This window comes from Amphiura filiformis, chromosome 1, assembly GCF_039555335.1.
Source record: "Amphiura filiformis chromosome 1, Afil_fr2py, whole genome shotgun sequence".
NCBI classification, from domain to species: Eukaryota; Metazoa; Echinodermata; class Ophiuroidea; order Amphilepidida; family Amphiuridae; genus Amphiura; species Amphiura filiformis.
In genome coordinates this window covers 43,465,907-43,479,103 of record NC_092628.1, presented here as the reverse complement: position 1 = coordinate 43,479,103, position 13,197 = coordinate 43,465,907, and the positions used below count along the sequence as shown (strand labels likewise).

At 37.2% G+C, this 13,197-nt stretch overlaps 1 protein-coding gene across 1 annotated transcript; it reads left to right on the top strand.

The window, feature by feature from the left end:
• Positions 1 to 1,323: 1,323 nt before the first annotated feature.
• Positions 1,324 to 8,168, top strand: LOC140166317 (diphthine methyl ester synthase-like). The gene is made up of 6 exons (XM_072189749.1): positions 1,324 to 1,496; positions 3,354 to 3,478; positions 4,175 to 4,283; positions 5,377 to 5,537; positions 6,388 to 6,494; positions 7,640 to 8,168. The coding sequence occupies exons 1-6, from the start codon at positions 1,362 to 1,364 to the stop codon at positions 7,858 to 7,860; spliced, it is 858 nt and encodes a 285-aa protein (XP_072045850.1). The 5' UTR covers positions 1,324 to 1,361; the 3' UTR covers positions 7,861 to 8,168.
• Positions 8,169 to 13,197: the final 5,029 nt, after the last annotated feature.

Genomic DNA, 13,197 nt, shown 5'->3' with positions numbered 1-13,197 from the left:
GGCCGAGCGACTCAGGCTAAGCATACCATTTGCATGATATGAGATACCATAGCCCTGCCATAGAGCCTGCCGCTCTGAGTTTCTATTCTACGATTTGCGCATGATCAGTACCACATATGGTGTTTAGTGTTACTATATTATAGAAAATTCAATTTGTTGTCAGGAAAAACATAGGTTTTGTTTCCAGTACACTAACTCGAAAAGCAATACACTAATTAGCATGGCCTTGCTGTTTGCTGTGGATATCTTTAACTGCATTTTATAAGTAAAGATTTTGAAATCCAAAGTAAAACTTGTGATATTTTCAACTGTTTGAATTATATACAAAGGAACCTGTATAAAACCCAGGTGCTGTATCTATAATACAATGTACATTTATCGACTTTCTTTATCTGCGTCAATAATACATATTAATAGAATATTGATTCAATCAAATTGAAATATTGAATACATGTCTCCATTTTGAGTTTGTACTACACCTCTGCAGAGCAACAAAGCGATCGATTTCTAGCCAATCAGATACGGTAGGCCTCCTTTTCTTGCGTTCGGTGAAATACCAATCGCCCCAGCGTCGCTCACCAACGGAGTATTAAGTTTATATTTATAACACTGGCTGTTGACACTGTGTGACGTTCGCGTTGAAGTGAATTTGAGCAAGAAATCCAATCGATATTTTTTAAGTAGCCATTAAAGGGGCATTTCGTGATCCACAGCCTCATCCCCCCACTTTTCTCAAAAAAAGTTGAGATTTTTATATCGCTGGAAACCTCTCGCTACATAATGTTTATGTACAAAATATCTCTTGCAGATTAATTCGTTTAGCTAAGATATCGTGAAATTTGAATTTCGTTCTGGTGCACCAGAACGAAATTACAACGCATTGTCTATGGAGCAGTGTAATACACTAAATCATGCATAACTCGCAAACGCAAAATCGGAATCAACTGAAATTTTCGGAATAGGCTTTTTTCGTGGATATGTACTGAAACATGTCATAAAAAGAGGATGCTAGGATCACGAAATCCTCCTTTAAAGTTCCAGTAAAGTTTCATACTTCATTCCGCAAAGTCTCTCATGCATAACTCGCAAACGCAAAATCGGAAACAACTAAAATTTTGGGAATAGGCTTTTTTCCGTGGATATGTACTGAAAATGTCATAAAAAGAGGATGCTAGGATCACGAAATACTCCTTTCATACCAGAAGCACCTTATGCTACTTACCATATAAACGTGTCCTGACCTATGTAACCGGAAGTAAACTTTGTTTACACTCGTACAGACAGCCCGTATTCCAATTAAATAACGTGGAAATCCAGGGAAATCGTTTCGGCTGGTGTTTCGGCTCTTTCCAGTGAAAAAAATGCTCTATTTTGTAGGATTGGGACTCGGTGATGCCGCAGACATCACAGTCAAGGGTTTGGAAATTGTCAAAAAGGCTAAGCATGTGTACTTAGAGGCTTATACATCAATCCTTACGGTGGGGAAAGAAGCATTGGTAAGTTGTCAAGTCTGGCGAATTCAACAACCCCAGCATTTAGAGACCGTTCACAAACACGGGGGGGGGGGGGTGATTTTAATCGTATTTTCTATGCCTAGGACTAGGCGGGGGTTGTTGGACAAAAAGGGCAGGAGGGGGGCCTGAAAATAATTTTAAGCTTGAACAAAAGGGGGGCCCTGAAATCTAAATTTTTCTTTTTGAATCAGGCCCCCCTGTTATATATATATGTGTTTGTGAATGGTCCCTTATTTAATTAAAGCAATGTGTAATTTATATTTTAAAAAGAATAGATTGAAAGTTTCAGTCTTAAATTTATTAAATGTTACCGTACTGTGTTCTGGATCTGCAGGGGCGGATTTAGAGGGGGTGCATACGGCGTGCGGCCCCTTTAATTTTTGCAGAGTGGTGCCTGACTCTCTGTATTTTTGCAGAGCGGCACCAGATATAGTCGATGTCAACTAAGTTGTGGGTGATACGATGTATCATCGAGAGTCTGGTTATCAGTCAGCAAGTTTCTAAACTGGTCCACTCAAGTTTGGTCAGCATCTGAGTCACACTTGAAAAACTGGAGTAGTCATTGAAGCAAAGACGAGCTGAAGATTATGTCAAGGAGATGTTTTTCTTCTTTGGTTGACAGCCGGTACCAGGCAGCTAGCTAGTGGTGCTATAATTTAGCTTTGGTTGAATCAAAGATTGGTGCAGGCCAGACTTTACATCAATTGAACAGGCACAGAAATTGCTTCTGATGACACCCATGGTTCTTCTGCAATTATTACCAGTGGTCGCTTTTTGGATGTGGTCTTTCCACTTTAGATTGTCAGCAAATTGGAGACCAAGATATGGATGGGTCTTAGTAGACATCAGTTTGTTTCCATAAAGCATAGGCCTATAGTCTTCTTAGTCGTGAACTGGTGAAGTGCATGGTATAGCATTTGTCAGTGTTAAGTGTCATCAACCAATCAGAACCCACTGAGGGCTTCTAAATCTTGTTGGAGGATATGGTAACATCACTGGGAGAACTTTCACGGTGAACAAAAGCATTGTCAGCAAAAAGTCTTTTCTTTGTGCCGTTACTGACACAATCAGGCAGATCATTAAATATAATATGTGAGGAAACTCAGTGGGCTGATGACCGTTCCTTGGGGAACACTGAAGTCAACGTCAACTGGAGATGATTTTTCTCCTTCTAGCACTACACACTGTTTCCTCTTGGTCAAGAATGATGAGATCCAGTTATGGATTTTCCCCCTAATACCATAGTGATGATATTTTTGGAGAAGTCTTTTAAGCGGGACACAATCAAATGCTTTTGAAAAATCCAAAAGCACTGCATCAACTTGCTTGCTGTTGTTGATTGATTGAGTTATGTCATTAGTAGTGAGAACAAGTTGGGTGTCACAACCCCTTCTACTACGAAAGCCATCACTGATCACATTAATATTGACCCGTCATTGTCCTGTTTTAATATTGAGCCAAACAAATGAGAAAATTGCTATTTCTTTTCAGCGCCTAATAATCAAGCTGGTCCCACAAGTGTTCAATCGGGTTAAGGTCTGGCCCCCGGGTCTCAGGTCCCAGATTGTGAAGTTATGGGATTGCAGCTTCCTGCACAGAATAATGACCAATTTGGCAAATTTATTTTGAGACCCCATTGCATTCACAAGGCGTGTATTCAGCCGTGAAAATGTTATTGTTTCACATGGGGTGTCATTGTAAAGGGGAGTATTGTAGCTATCCATTGCAATGCAGCACGATATGAATATGTCACAAATAATTTGAGATACAGATGCTTGAAAAACTTTCCAAATTTTTGTTGAGGAGTTAATAATATTTAATTTTCATCTCTTTTAACAGGAGACATTTTATGGTCGGGAAGTGATCCTTGCTGACAGAGAAATGGTAGAGCAACAGTCAGATGTCATATTTGAAGACTCGGACAAAGAAGATGTGGCTTTCTTAGTGGTAGGAGATCCATTTGGGTAAGAAGAATGTTTTTCACTGATCCTTATTCCAAGTTTAAGTTGTTTGTTAGCAAGTTTCTTTGTTGTTTTTTTCTCTGATATTTTGTTTTGTCTAAAAAACTAAAAAAACTACTAAATATTTAAAACATTAAAATTGTTAACACCCTGACATAGGCAGTGGAAGCAGAAGGCAAATGTTTTCACCGTAAAAATTCTAACAGAAGAAAAAATAAAGCAACAATTGCCCCGTGCATCTTTCTTTTAGTCCGAAAAGCACAAAATAGGGTAAAACTGCACAATTTTGTGCACAATGCACACAGTAGCTCCATCTATACTCTGGTGGCTATCCGAAATGGTGGATCAAAATAATGTTATCCAATAGTTTATTTATTGCAAGTGACCTTGGTGCAGGCCTCGAAATAAGCCAGAATTGGGCCCTCGATGTAAAATGTTTGAGGGCCCTCACAAATGTTTGTGGTCATGAATTGGGCCATTGGTTTTAACCTATGAAACCCACAAAAAAGTGAGAAAAGTGGTCAATTTTGGGTATCTTTTGCGGGCCGTCACTGATTTTCAGGGGCCGAGGGCCCCTTGGGCCTTCTTATTTCGAGGTCTGCCTTGGTGATTGTAAGATGAATTTTCAATCAATTGTTTTCTCTTTGTCTGCTGCCAGAAAATATGTTATGTTTCTTGTTTTGTTTTCATTCATTTCAGTGCTACAACTCACACAGATCTTGCTTTGCGAGCTCATCAGCTGGGCATTCAATACCGTGTCATTCATAATGCATCTATTATGAATGCTATCGGGTGCTGTGGATTACAGGTAAGGAGAGTTTGTTTGTTTTTGTAAACAAAGTGGTATCCAATGGTGACCTATAGTGTGTCTTGTCTAAAGTTTAAAGTAATGCCATGTTGGGTTTCAAAGCAAGTTTCAAATCGAGGGCACTAACCTAATCCCACAGGGTATACACACCCGCATTGAAAGACGATTTGTCCATACACTGGTGATGCAACCATGTAAATGCACTGATGACACTCTCAACAGATCTCAACTTGAGACAAGACACAGTGTAGTGTTATGTAACAGTGCTGTTCAACCTGCTGGCATGAAAGTTTTCCCATGTACATGTGGCCCTGTTGTTTGCTGGCTATATCTGAGATAAATATCGTCTCGGATGTAGCAAGCATGTCAAAAACCCTTTTTGACTCAAATTTTAAATATACATGTATTCAATAAGTACATTTTAACCCTCTCCATCCATAGGGGAGTCGACTGTAGACGTCAATTTCCAAATTCAAAATTGAAAAATTCAAAATTGTACAATTTCATGCCCATATTTGAAATCAGCATGAAAAATGCATTAAAATGAGTACAAGCATTAGCTCTTGCAAGATAGCTCTTGATATTTTGAGAAAATATCTTAAAACTTAATGTCGAAGCCTATGGCCAGCACGTAAAGCAATAATGTTTCAGTCTTATGTGTGTAAATGTGTACATCATTTCACCTTGAATTTGGTAGTGACATCAGTGATTTTACGCGGTTGTACCACTACAAATGTTTGTAAACTCTGCGGAATTAGGTGCATGTGCACAATTCAATACCGGTACTGCAACCAACGAAATATGTACCTACGTTACTATAATATTTTTCACCCTGATGTGACAGTGATGTCAACGCGTTGAGGCAGCTGTTTTGCATGTGCATCTATGCGGCGTCTTTAAGCACGCGAGTGTGTACGCCAGTGCTTGGTGCGTCCAGTAGCTACTTGAAGCTGCTCCCAATGAAATGCGCACTGATGTCACTGCCACATTAGGGTGAAAAATGGTATACCAAGCCCAAGGTGAAACAAAGTATAAGTAATACTTTTGAATCCTAAACTATTTATTCTTTATCCCTTTCTCTTGTTATCATCAGTTGTATAATTATGGTGAGACTATATCTATAGTATTCTGGACAGACACATGGAAACCCGACAGTTACTATGACAAGATTGCTACCAATAGAGAACGAGGGATGCATACACTCTGTCTCCTGGATATCAAAGTTAAAGAGCAGTCTATTGAAAACCTTATGAAGTAGGTGATACCCATATACAGACCATTCACCAATAGGCAATGTCACTGTGCTTTGTATGCTGAGAATTCTTGCATATTCATGAGGGCCAATCATTTTGATCAGTCGTGTGTAACAAATCACAAGCGCTGCATGCCTTCGTGGTTATGGGATAGAGTGTTGTGTGTCTTTGCGTTTATGCGAAAGACCATAAACATATATGCGGTATGTGCAGAGCAGTTTTGTCTCTTGCACTTTATGGAATAATTGGGCCTCATTAACAGATGATGATGATGCTGGACTTTGCCCGTTGGTAATTGGTCTGTATCTCTTTAGTGTATGGTGATACCACTCTTTATTTCCAGAATTCATTAACAAGTGAATGATGACACATTTCAAATGAGTTTTTAACATCGAAATTCAATTTAAATCCGAGTGAAACTTATTAATTATCTTAACATTATGATAGTGCGTAACTCAGGAACATAATTAGCCCGAATGAAAGGTTGAATACGCAACTTAATCCTTACTACCACCCCTGAGAGATCTCACTTCAAACTGAATCCCTTTCAAATGAAATGAAAATGAGTACCGTAGTGTAAAAGTTTTTGATATTTTTTCACAAAACACAGGTAAAATAATTATGTATACTTTTTAACAAAACAAAATGGCTAAATTTCTTCAAGGAAAAAACAGCATGGAACAATGCAGTTTTTTATCCTTGATCCTATACGATTGTACTTTTAAGTGATATTGCCATAAATAGATGTAATCAGTTTGTCCTAACTTGTATCAAAATAAATAATCACCATTCTATGTCAAATTTGGTCTTAGCAAAAACTAAAATGATTGGTTTTTTTTTTCATTTTCCAGAGGTCGTAAAGTGTATGAGCCTCCCCGGTATATGGCAGTGAATGAGGCTGCTTCACAGCTGATTGAAATTATTGAAAAGAAAAGAACAGAAGGCGTAGAGCAATTAGGTAAGATAATTGGTAAGACAGTTGAAATCCATACACCCCATATGAAAGACCTTAATCTTCCACACAAAGGGTGTAGATTTCAAATGGAGTCACCCATTCAAATAACCCCATTTGAAATTCACACTCCCTGTGTGAAAGATTAAGGCCATGCCTTCCATAGGGGTTGTATGGATTTCAACTGGAATAGCACATAGCAGAAAATGCTACACTTTGTCCAACTTGTAATAGGCACGACTCATAACATCATGGATTGATATAGAGTTCAGTGGCGTAGCCAGGATTTTGGAACCGAGGGGGCACAACTTGTAAATGTACCGACAGAAATATTTTTTGCCGACGGAAGTTGTGATTTGTTGACCCAAATTTTTTTTGCATGGTTTGAAAAAGTGAAGAGCAAAAAAAAAAAAAAAAAAGATTATCGGCGGTAACAACATAAAAACACAAAATTTTTATGTAAAATTCAATTTCATTCACAATTTTTTATAATTCTCCCCTTTTTTCTGTCATCCTGGATAAAAAATAGTCTATTGTTAACCCGATTTTTTTTTCACCAACGCCTTCCGTCTACCGACGGCCTTACATCAACCGGACGGCAATGACGAGAGGGGGGCACCAGCCCCCCCTGCCCCCCGGCTACACCACTGATAGAGTGGGTTGCTCGCAGTTGGGCGCAGCACCTATACTAAGTGGGCTTTTCATGACCTGTGGTTCAGGCATTTGTGAATTTACACAAGTGTACGTTGGGACTTTATTGATGCCGCCATTAACAAAAACAAAGCATTGCTGCAGTACAACTAGAAGAAATTAGCTTGAAATATCACTTTTTAAATATGTTTGTACAGGACGCTTTGAGTATTCGTGATTTTTGTTTGGGCAGTGATGTGCAATTTGGATTCGGAAAAACTGGTCCAGAAAATACATTAAATTTAATGAAGGAGAGACCCAAAACTGTAGTTATATTATGGATCTTATAATTATTTCTGTTGAAAATAAAGATAAATTTGCACCGAAAAAATGCAAATGTTGCCAGAAAACAATGAGAAATTGCATATTTTTCAGATTTTCGTATTTACATCCTGTACTACTAAAATTGGGGAAAAATGCACATTTTCATTGTTTTAACGATTCCTATTTTATTATTTCAGCTTACACTGAAGATACTATATGTGTAGGAGTTGCCAGAATTGGTTCAGAATCTCAACAAATTGCTGCTGGGACATTACGACAGTTGACCTCTGTTGACCTTGGAGGACCTCTTCACTCATTGGTCATAGCTGGACACATGCATCCAATGGAACTTGAAATGTTGAAACTTTTTGCCGTGGAACCAGCATTATTTGATAAATTACTAGAAGAGGCCAGGTAGCAGGCAGTATGGATAATATTATTCATACAACAAACTTGACTTGAACTTGCTGATTGACTAACATACAGTACACTGCTAGCAAAGCAGCAAATATTTCTCTATATTGAGTCAGACACATGACACCCACTGTGCATCTATACATCCACCTATTGGCAGCTAAACCACATAATGGTCATATCCAGAGGATGATTTAAGCACTACCCAACACCCCATTGGTTAACTGTGCAGCAGGTTAGCAGTGTGAGTAACATGACACCACTACTCTGCTATGCTGCATAGAAGTGCATGGTTAAATTTGAATTTGTATAGTTATACGAGGGGTATCAAAAAGTTTTAGAAATGCCCAGAAGTGAAAGAGCTATATCAATGAAATTTTGTCAGTGCAATCATTGGTCCTGATGTACATTATGGTCCAAAAATGGTCTCATAGGTATGTTTACTTTTTTTTACAGGTGGCACTAGATGCCAACAACCCGCTGCCCCAGTTACTGCGCATAAACTGCAAGATTGAGAAAATTGAGGCAAGCAGCATTATTAAGATCCTGCTTTTGAAGGGTTGCAGTGCCTAGAAAATTGATGATGAAATGAAGTTATCTTCGGTGGTGATTGCGATATGTCACTGTCGCTTTTTGGAAAAGGAATTTTTATTTCATCACAGATATTCTGGGCACTGTAACCCTTAAAATGGAACTTAATCATGCTGCATGCCTCAATTTTCTCAATTTTGCTGGTCATGCGGTTAGCATAGGCAGGTAGTGACATCTAGCTCCTGTAAAAAAGTAAACATACTTATGAGACCATTTTTTGACCACAGTGTACATAAGGACCAGTGATTGCACTGATAAAATTTCATTGATATAGCTCTTTCACTTCTGGGCGATTTCTAAAACTTTTTGATACCCCCTCGTATTTGCATTAAAAACCCTGTGAACATGCTGGTCGATTTCACATTTTATGTTATCTACAGAAGGTGTGAATTATCCTTTAAACACACATCACTTTAGTTCTGAAATCGACCAAGTAATAATGACACACGCACAATTCTAAACCAACATCTTTTGCACAGAATTCAATGGGATTTGAAAAGTAAAGTGGCAGTTGAAACTCTAGTGATAACACTTTTGCAGTGCATAATGGGGCTTCCTTAAATCATCCTCTGGGTCATATCATTGGTTATAGAGACATGTTTTGCATCGACATCAAGTAGCTTTATCGGAAAACCAACTATGGGATTATGCCCAGCGTCAGAACACTAACAATTGACCCTAATCACTACTAGCATTTGATTCCCCCAGGGCTGAATTTACCACAGGGCCAAGTGGACTCGAGCCCAGGGGCCACAATATAGAAGGGTGCCATAATTGATGGCAATGTAGTCCAATTTCAAACATATTTGACCATTTTTACCTCCAATAAGGCAAACAATTCCACATGCTTCATGTGCATGTCTACAACCCAGAGACTCAGAGAGCCTGGGTGCCAATCATGTTGCTGTGCCCAGGGGCCAGCAAAAGGTAAATCCTGCCCTGGATCCCCCAGTGGTTTGCCTGTTGATCACTGTAATTGGCTAGTGTGATATGAAAGTTGAGACCAAGAGACGGTTAGTCTGGTAAACCCAAAATAGTTATGTAAGCAAAATTAGAACTGAATATTTATAATAGCATATCATAAGAAAGATTAGAATTTACCTGTTGTAAACTAGGGAAAAGATTGCACGAAAATGTGCAATTGACATTAACAGTCCTCAAAGTAAACTTTATTAATCTAATGATACATACTTAAGTGTATGTAGCTGGGTGGAAAAGCCAACCATCATAATATGAATTTTCATATGATGGTTGGCTTATCCTCCCAGCTGCATACACTTTAAGTATATATATCATTAGTTTTATAAAGTTTACTTCAAGGAAATGTCAAAACATATCGCGAATTTCAACAAATTATTTGATTTCAGAAGGACATTCCTTGTATTCAGAATGCATTTATGAATATTATCAATCATCCAGGTAGATCAAATAGTTGACTAAATTATAATTCTATTCAACTGGACTTACTATTTATGATGGCTACGGTATCACGTCATATCCATGACGCATCATCAGGCCGAGTGATCTTGAATTGGCTCTGTATTCAGAATGCAATTTGGTGTGTCTGATGTGCTCTCAGGTCCCACAAAAATAATAAAATACTGTGTCAAAGTGGGTGACCGAGCCCTTAAACAGTTGTTTAAAATATTTATTTCTGAGTAGAGATCCAAGAATTTACCCTTGGGGTACACCACAACATTTAAAAATGTAATAACATTATTATTATTTACATTTTTTCCCAATGTTCAGTGTTATGTCATCGTAAGGACAACTTGTTGTTTCTAAGAATATTTTATTCGATTGGTCCAACAATTAAGAATATTGCAGATAATAAACATGTTAACCAAACAGCTTGTTAGACCACCAGTCTCATGGTTTTGTGTTGTGACTTTTTTCTGCCATAACTAAATAGCTACATAAAATGTTGACTTTGAAAATGCATATGCTCGATATTTGTTGTCATTTTTTGACCCTGCATGTATAGCTACAGCTCGATGAAAATATAGACCTGGTTAATTCATGCAAAGTTGCTCAAAATGCCCACAGGTGCCTACAATTTCATAAAATTATACAATCTCTGTAAAATGTTAATCAGAAAAGAAAATGTTTGGATTTATTTATATGGGTCGGTTTTTATTTAAAATGTCAATCATTTAATTGAATTGCCATTTTTTTACCTGGCTGTGCAGCTCCATGAAAGTACACAGCTGGTTTATACTGAGTTAGGGTTAGAGTGGGTAGGATTATATTATGATATTATCAATTATTTCTCTTTTCAAGTTTTATAATACAATAAAATACCTACTACATTTGTGCGAGATTCAAACATTCTACTCATGAAACTGCCTTCAATTTATGATCACAAGTCACTAAGACTATTTTAATAGTGCTCATGATTTATTTAATGTCTTTGAATTGTAATCAATTGCATATGTGTGATGCAGGTATCATGCGCACACACCCCAGCAATACCCCTCACACTCCACACACCCCAGCAATACCCCTCACACTCCACAAATATACCACACATGCTTCATTATGCATAAACACCCCACACACCCCACCCCCACGAGTGATATGGTTGGGCGTTGTGTAGGGGTGTGTCTGTATGTCTAAAATGATTAACCTGGGGGAATGTTATAATCATGCTTATAATTGTGCTAGTAATGTTGTTTTACCATGCCCTGGTTGACACTTTGTATTATAATTTTGCTAGTATGGTCGATTTACCATATCCTGGTTGACACTAATTAATTTTGCTTTAAATATTGTCGTTGTACCACGTCGTGGTTGACTTTTGTGTTATAATTTTGCCAGTAATGTCGTTTTACCATGTCCTGGTTGGTCGTTTGTGTTATAAATTTGCTATTAATATCGTTTTTCCATGTAGACCCTATTGGTCAACCTTTCATGCTTTACACTGTAGCTATTAATGTTGTTTTACCTTGTTCTGGTTAACCTTTTGTGTCTTATACTTCAACTTTTTAAAGAGTTTTTAAGAGTGTATTGTCATTGTACCATATCTAGGACAACCTGTCATATGTAACAATTTTGTTGCCAAGTTCTTTTTACTTTGTCCTAGACAACCTTTTGTGTTCTATTGTTTTACCATGTCCTGGTAAACATTTTGTGTTATAATTTTGTTATTATTTTCGTTTTACCATATCTTGGTTAACTTTTTGTGTAAATGTGTTACAATTTCGCTTGTATTGTCGTTTTACCATGGTCTGGTCAACCCTTTGTGTTATAATGTTGCTAGTATTGTCGTTTTACCATGTCCTGGTTAACCTTTTGTGTTATCATTTCGCTAGTATTATCGTTTTACCATATCCAAGTTAACCTTTTGTTTTAAACTTTTGCAAGTATTGTCGTTTCGCCATTTTGTGTTATAATGTTGCTATTATTGTCATTTTACCATGACCTAGTTAACCTTTTGTGTTATAATTTTGCAAGTAATGTCGTTTTACCATATCCTGGTTGATCCTTTGTGTTATCATTTTGTTAGTATCGTTGTTTCGCCATGTCCTGGTTAACCTTTTGTGTCACAATTTTTCTAGTATTGTCTTTTTATCATGTCCTGGTTAACATTTTGTGTTATAATTTTGGTAGTAATGTCATTTTACCAAGTCCTAGTAACCTTATGTGTTACAATTTTGCTAGTAATGTCATTTTACCATGTCCTGGTTAACCTTTTTGTGTTATAATTTTGTCACTATTGTCGTTTTATCATGTCCTGTTTAACCTTAACATTTGTGTTACAATTATGCTAGTATATTGTTGTTTTACCATGGCCTTTTGTGTTACAATTTTACCATGTCCTGGTCAACCTTTTGTGTTACAATTTTGCTAGTATGTCATTTTACCATGGTCCTGGTTAACCTTTTGTGTTACAATTTTGCTAGTAATGTCATTTTACCATGTCCTGGTTAACCATTTGTGTTACAATTTTGCTAGTATGTCATTTTACCATGTCCTGGTCAACCTTTTGTGTTACAATTTTGCTAGTAATGTCATTTTACCATGTTCTGGTTAACCATTTGTGTTATAATTTTGCTAGTAATGTCATTTTACCATGTCCTGGTCAACCTTTTGTGTTACAATTTTGCTAGTATGTCATTTTACCATGTCCTGGTCAACCTTTTGTGTTATAATTTTGCTAGTATGTCATTTTACCATGTCCTGGTTAACCATTTGTGTTACAATTTTGCTAGTAATGTCATTTTACCATGTCCTGGTCAACCTTTTGTGTTACAATTTTGCTAGTATGTCATTTTACCATGTCCTGGTTAACCATTTGTGTTACAATTTTGCTAGTAATGTCATTTTACCATGTCCTGGTTAACCATTTGTGTTACAATTTTGCTAGTAATGTCATTTTACCATGTCCTGGTCAACCTTTTGTGTTACAATTTTGCTAGTATGTCATTTTACCATGTCCTGGTTAACCATTTGTGTTACAATTTTGCTAGTAATGTCATTTTACCATGTCCTGGTTAACCTTTTGTGTTACAATTTTGCTAGTATGTCATTTTACCATGTCCTGGTTAACCATTTGTGTTACAATTTTGCTAGTATTGTCGTTTTACCATGTCCTGGTTAACCATTTGTGTTACATATTTTGCTGGTAATGTCATTTTACCATGTCCTGGTCAACCATTTGTGTTACAATTTTGCTAGTAATGTCATTTTACCATGTCCTGGTCAACCTTTTGTGTTACAATTTTGCTAGTATGTCATTTTACCATGTCCT

Coding starts and splice junctions, on each gene's coding strand:
- LOC140166317 (XM_072189749.1), top strand. CDS start 1,362: ATGCTCTATTTTGTAGGATTGGGACTCGGTGATGCCGCAGACATCACA. Junction 4,284..5,376: donor TCGGGTGCTGTGGATTACAG/GTAAGGAGAGTT, acceptor TGTTATCATCAG/TTGTATAATTATGGTGAGAC. Junction 6,495..7,639: donor AGAAGGCGTAGAGCAATTAG/GTAAGATAATTG, acceptor TTATTATTTCAG/CTTACACTGAAGATACTATA.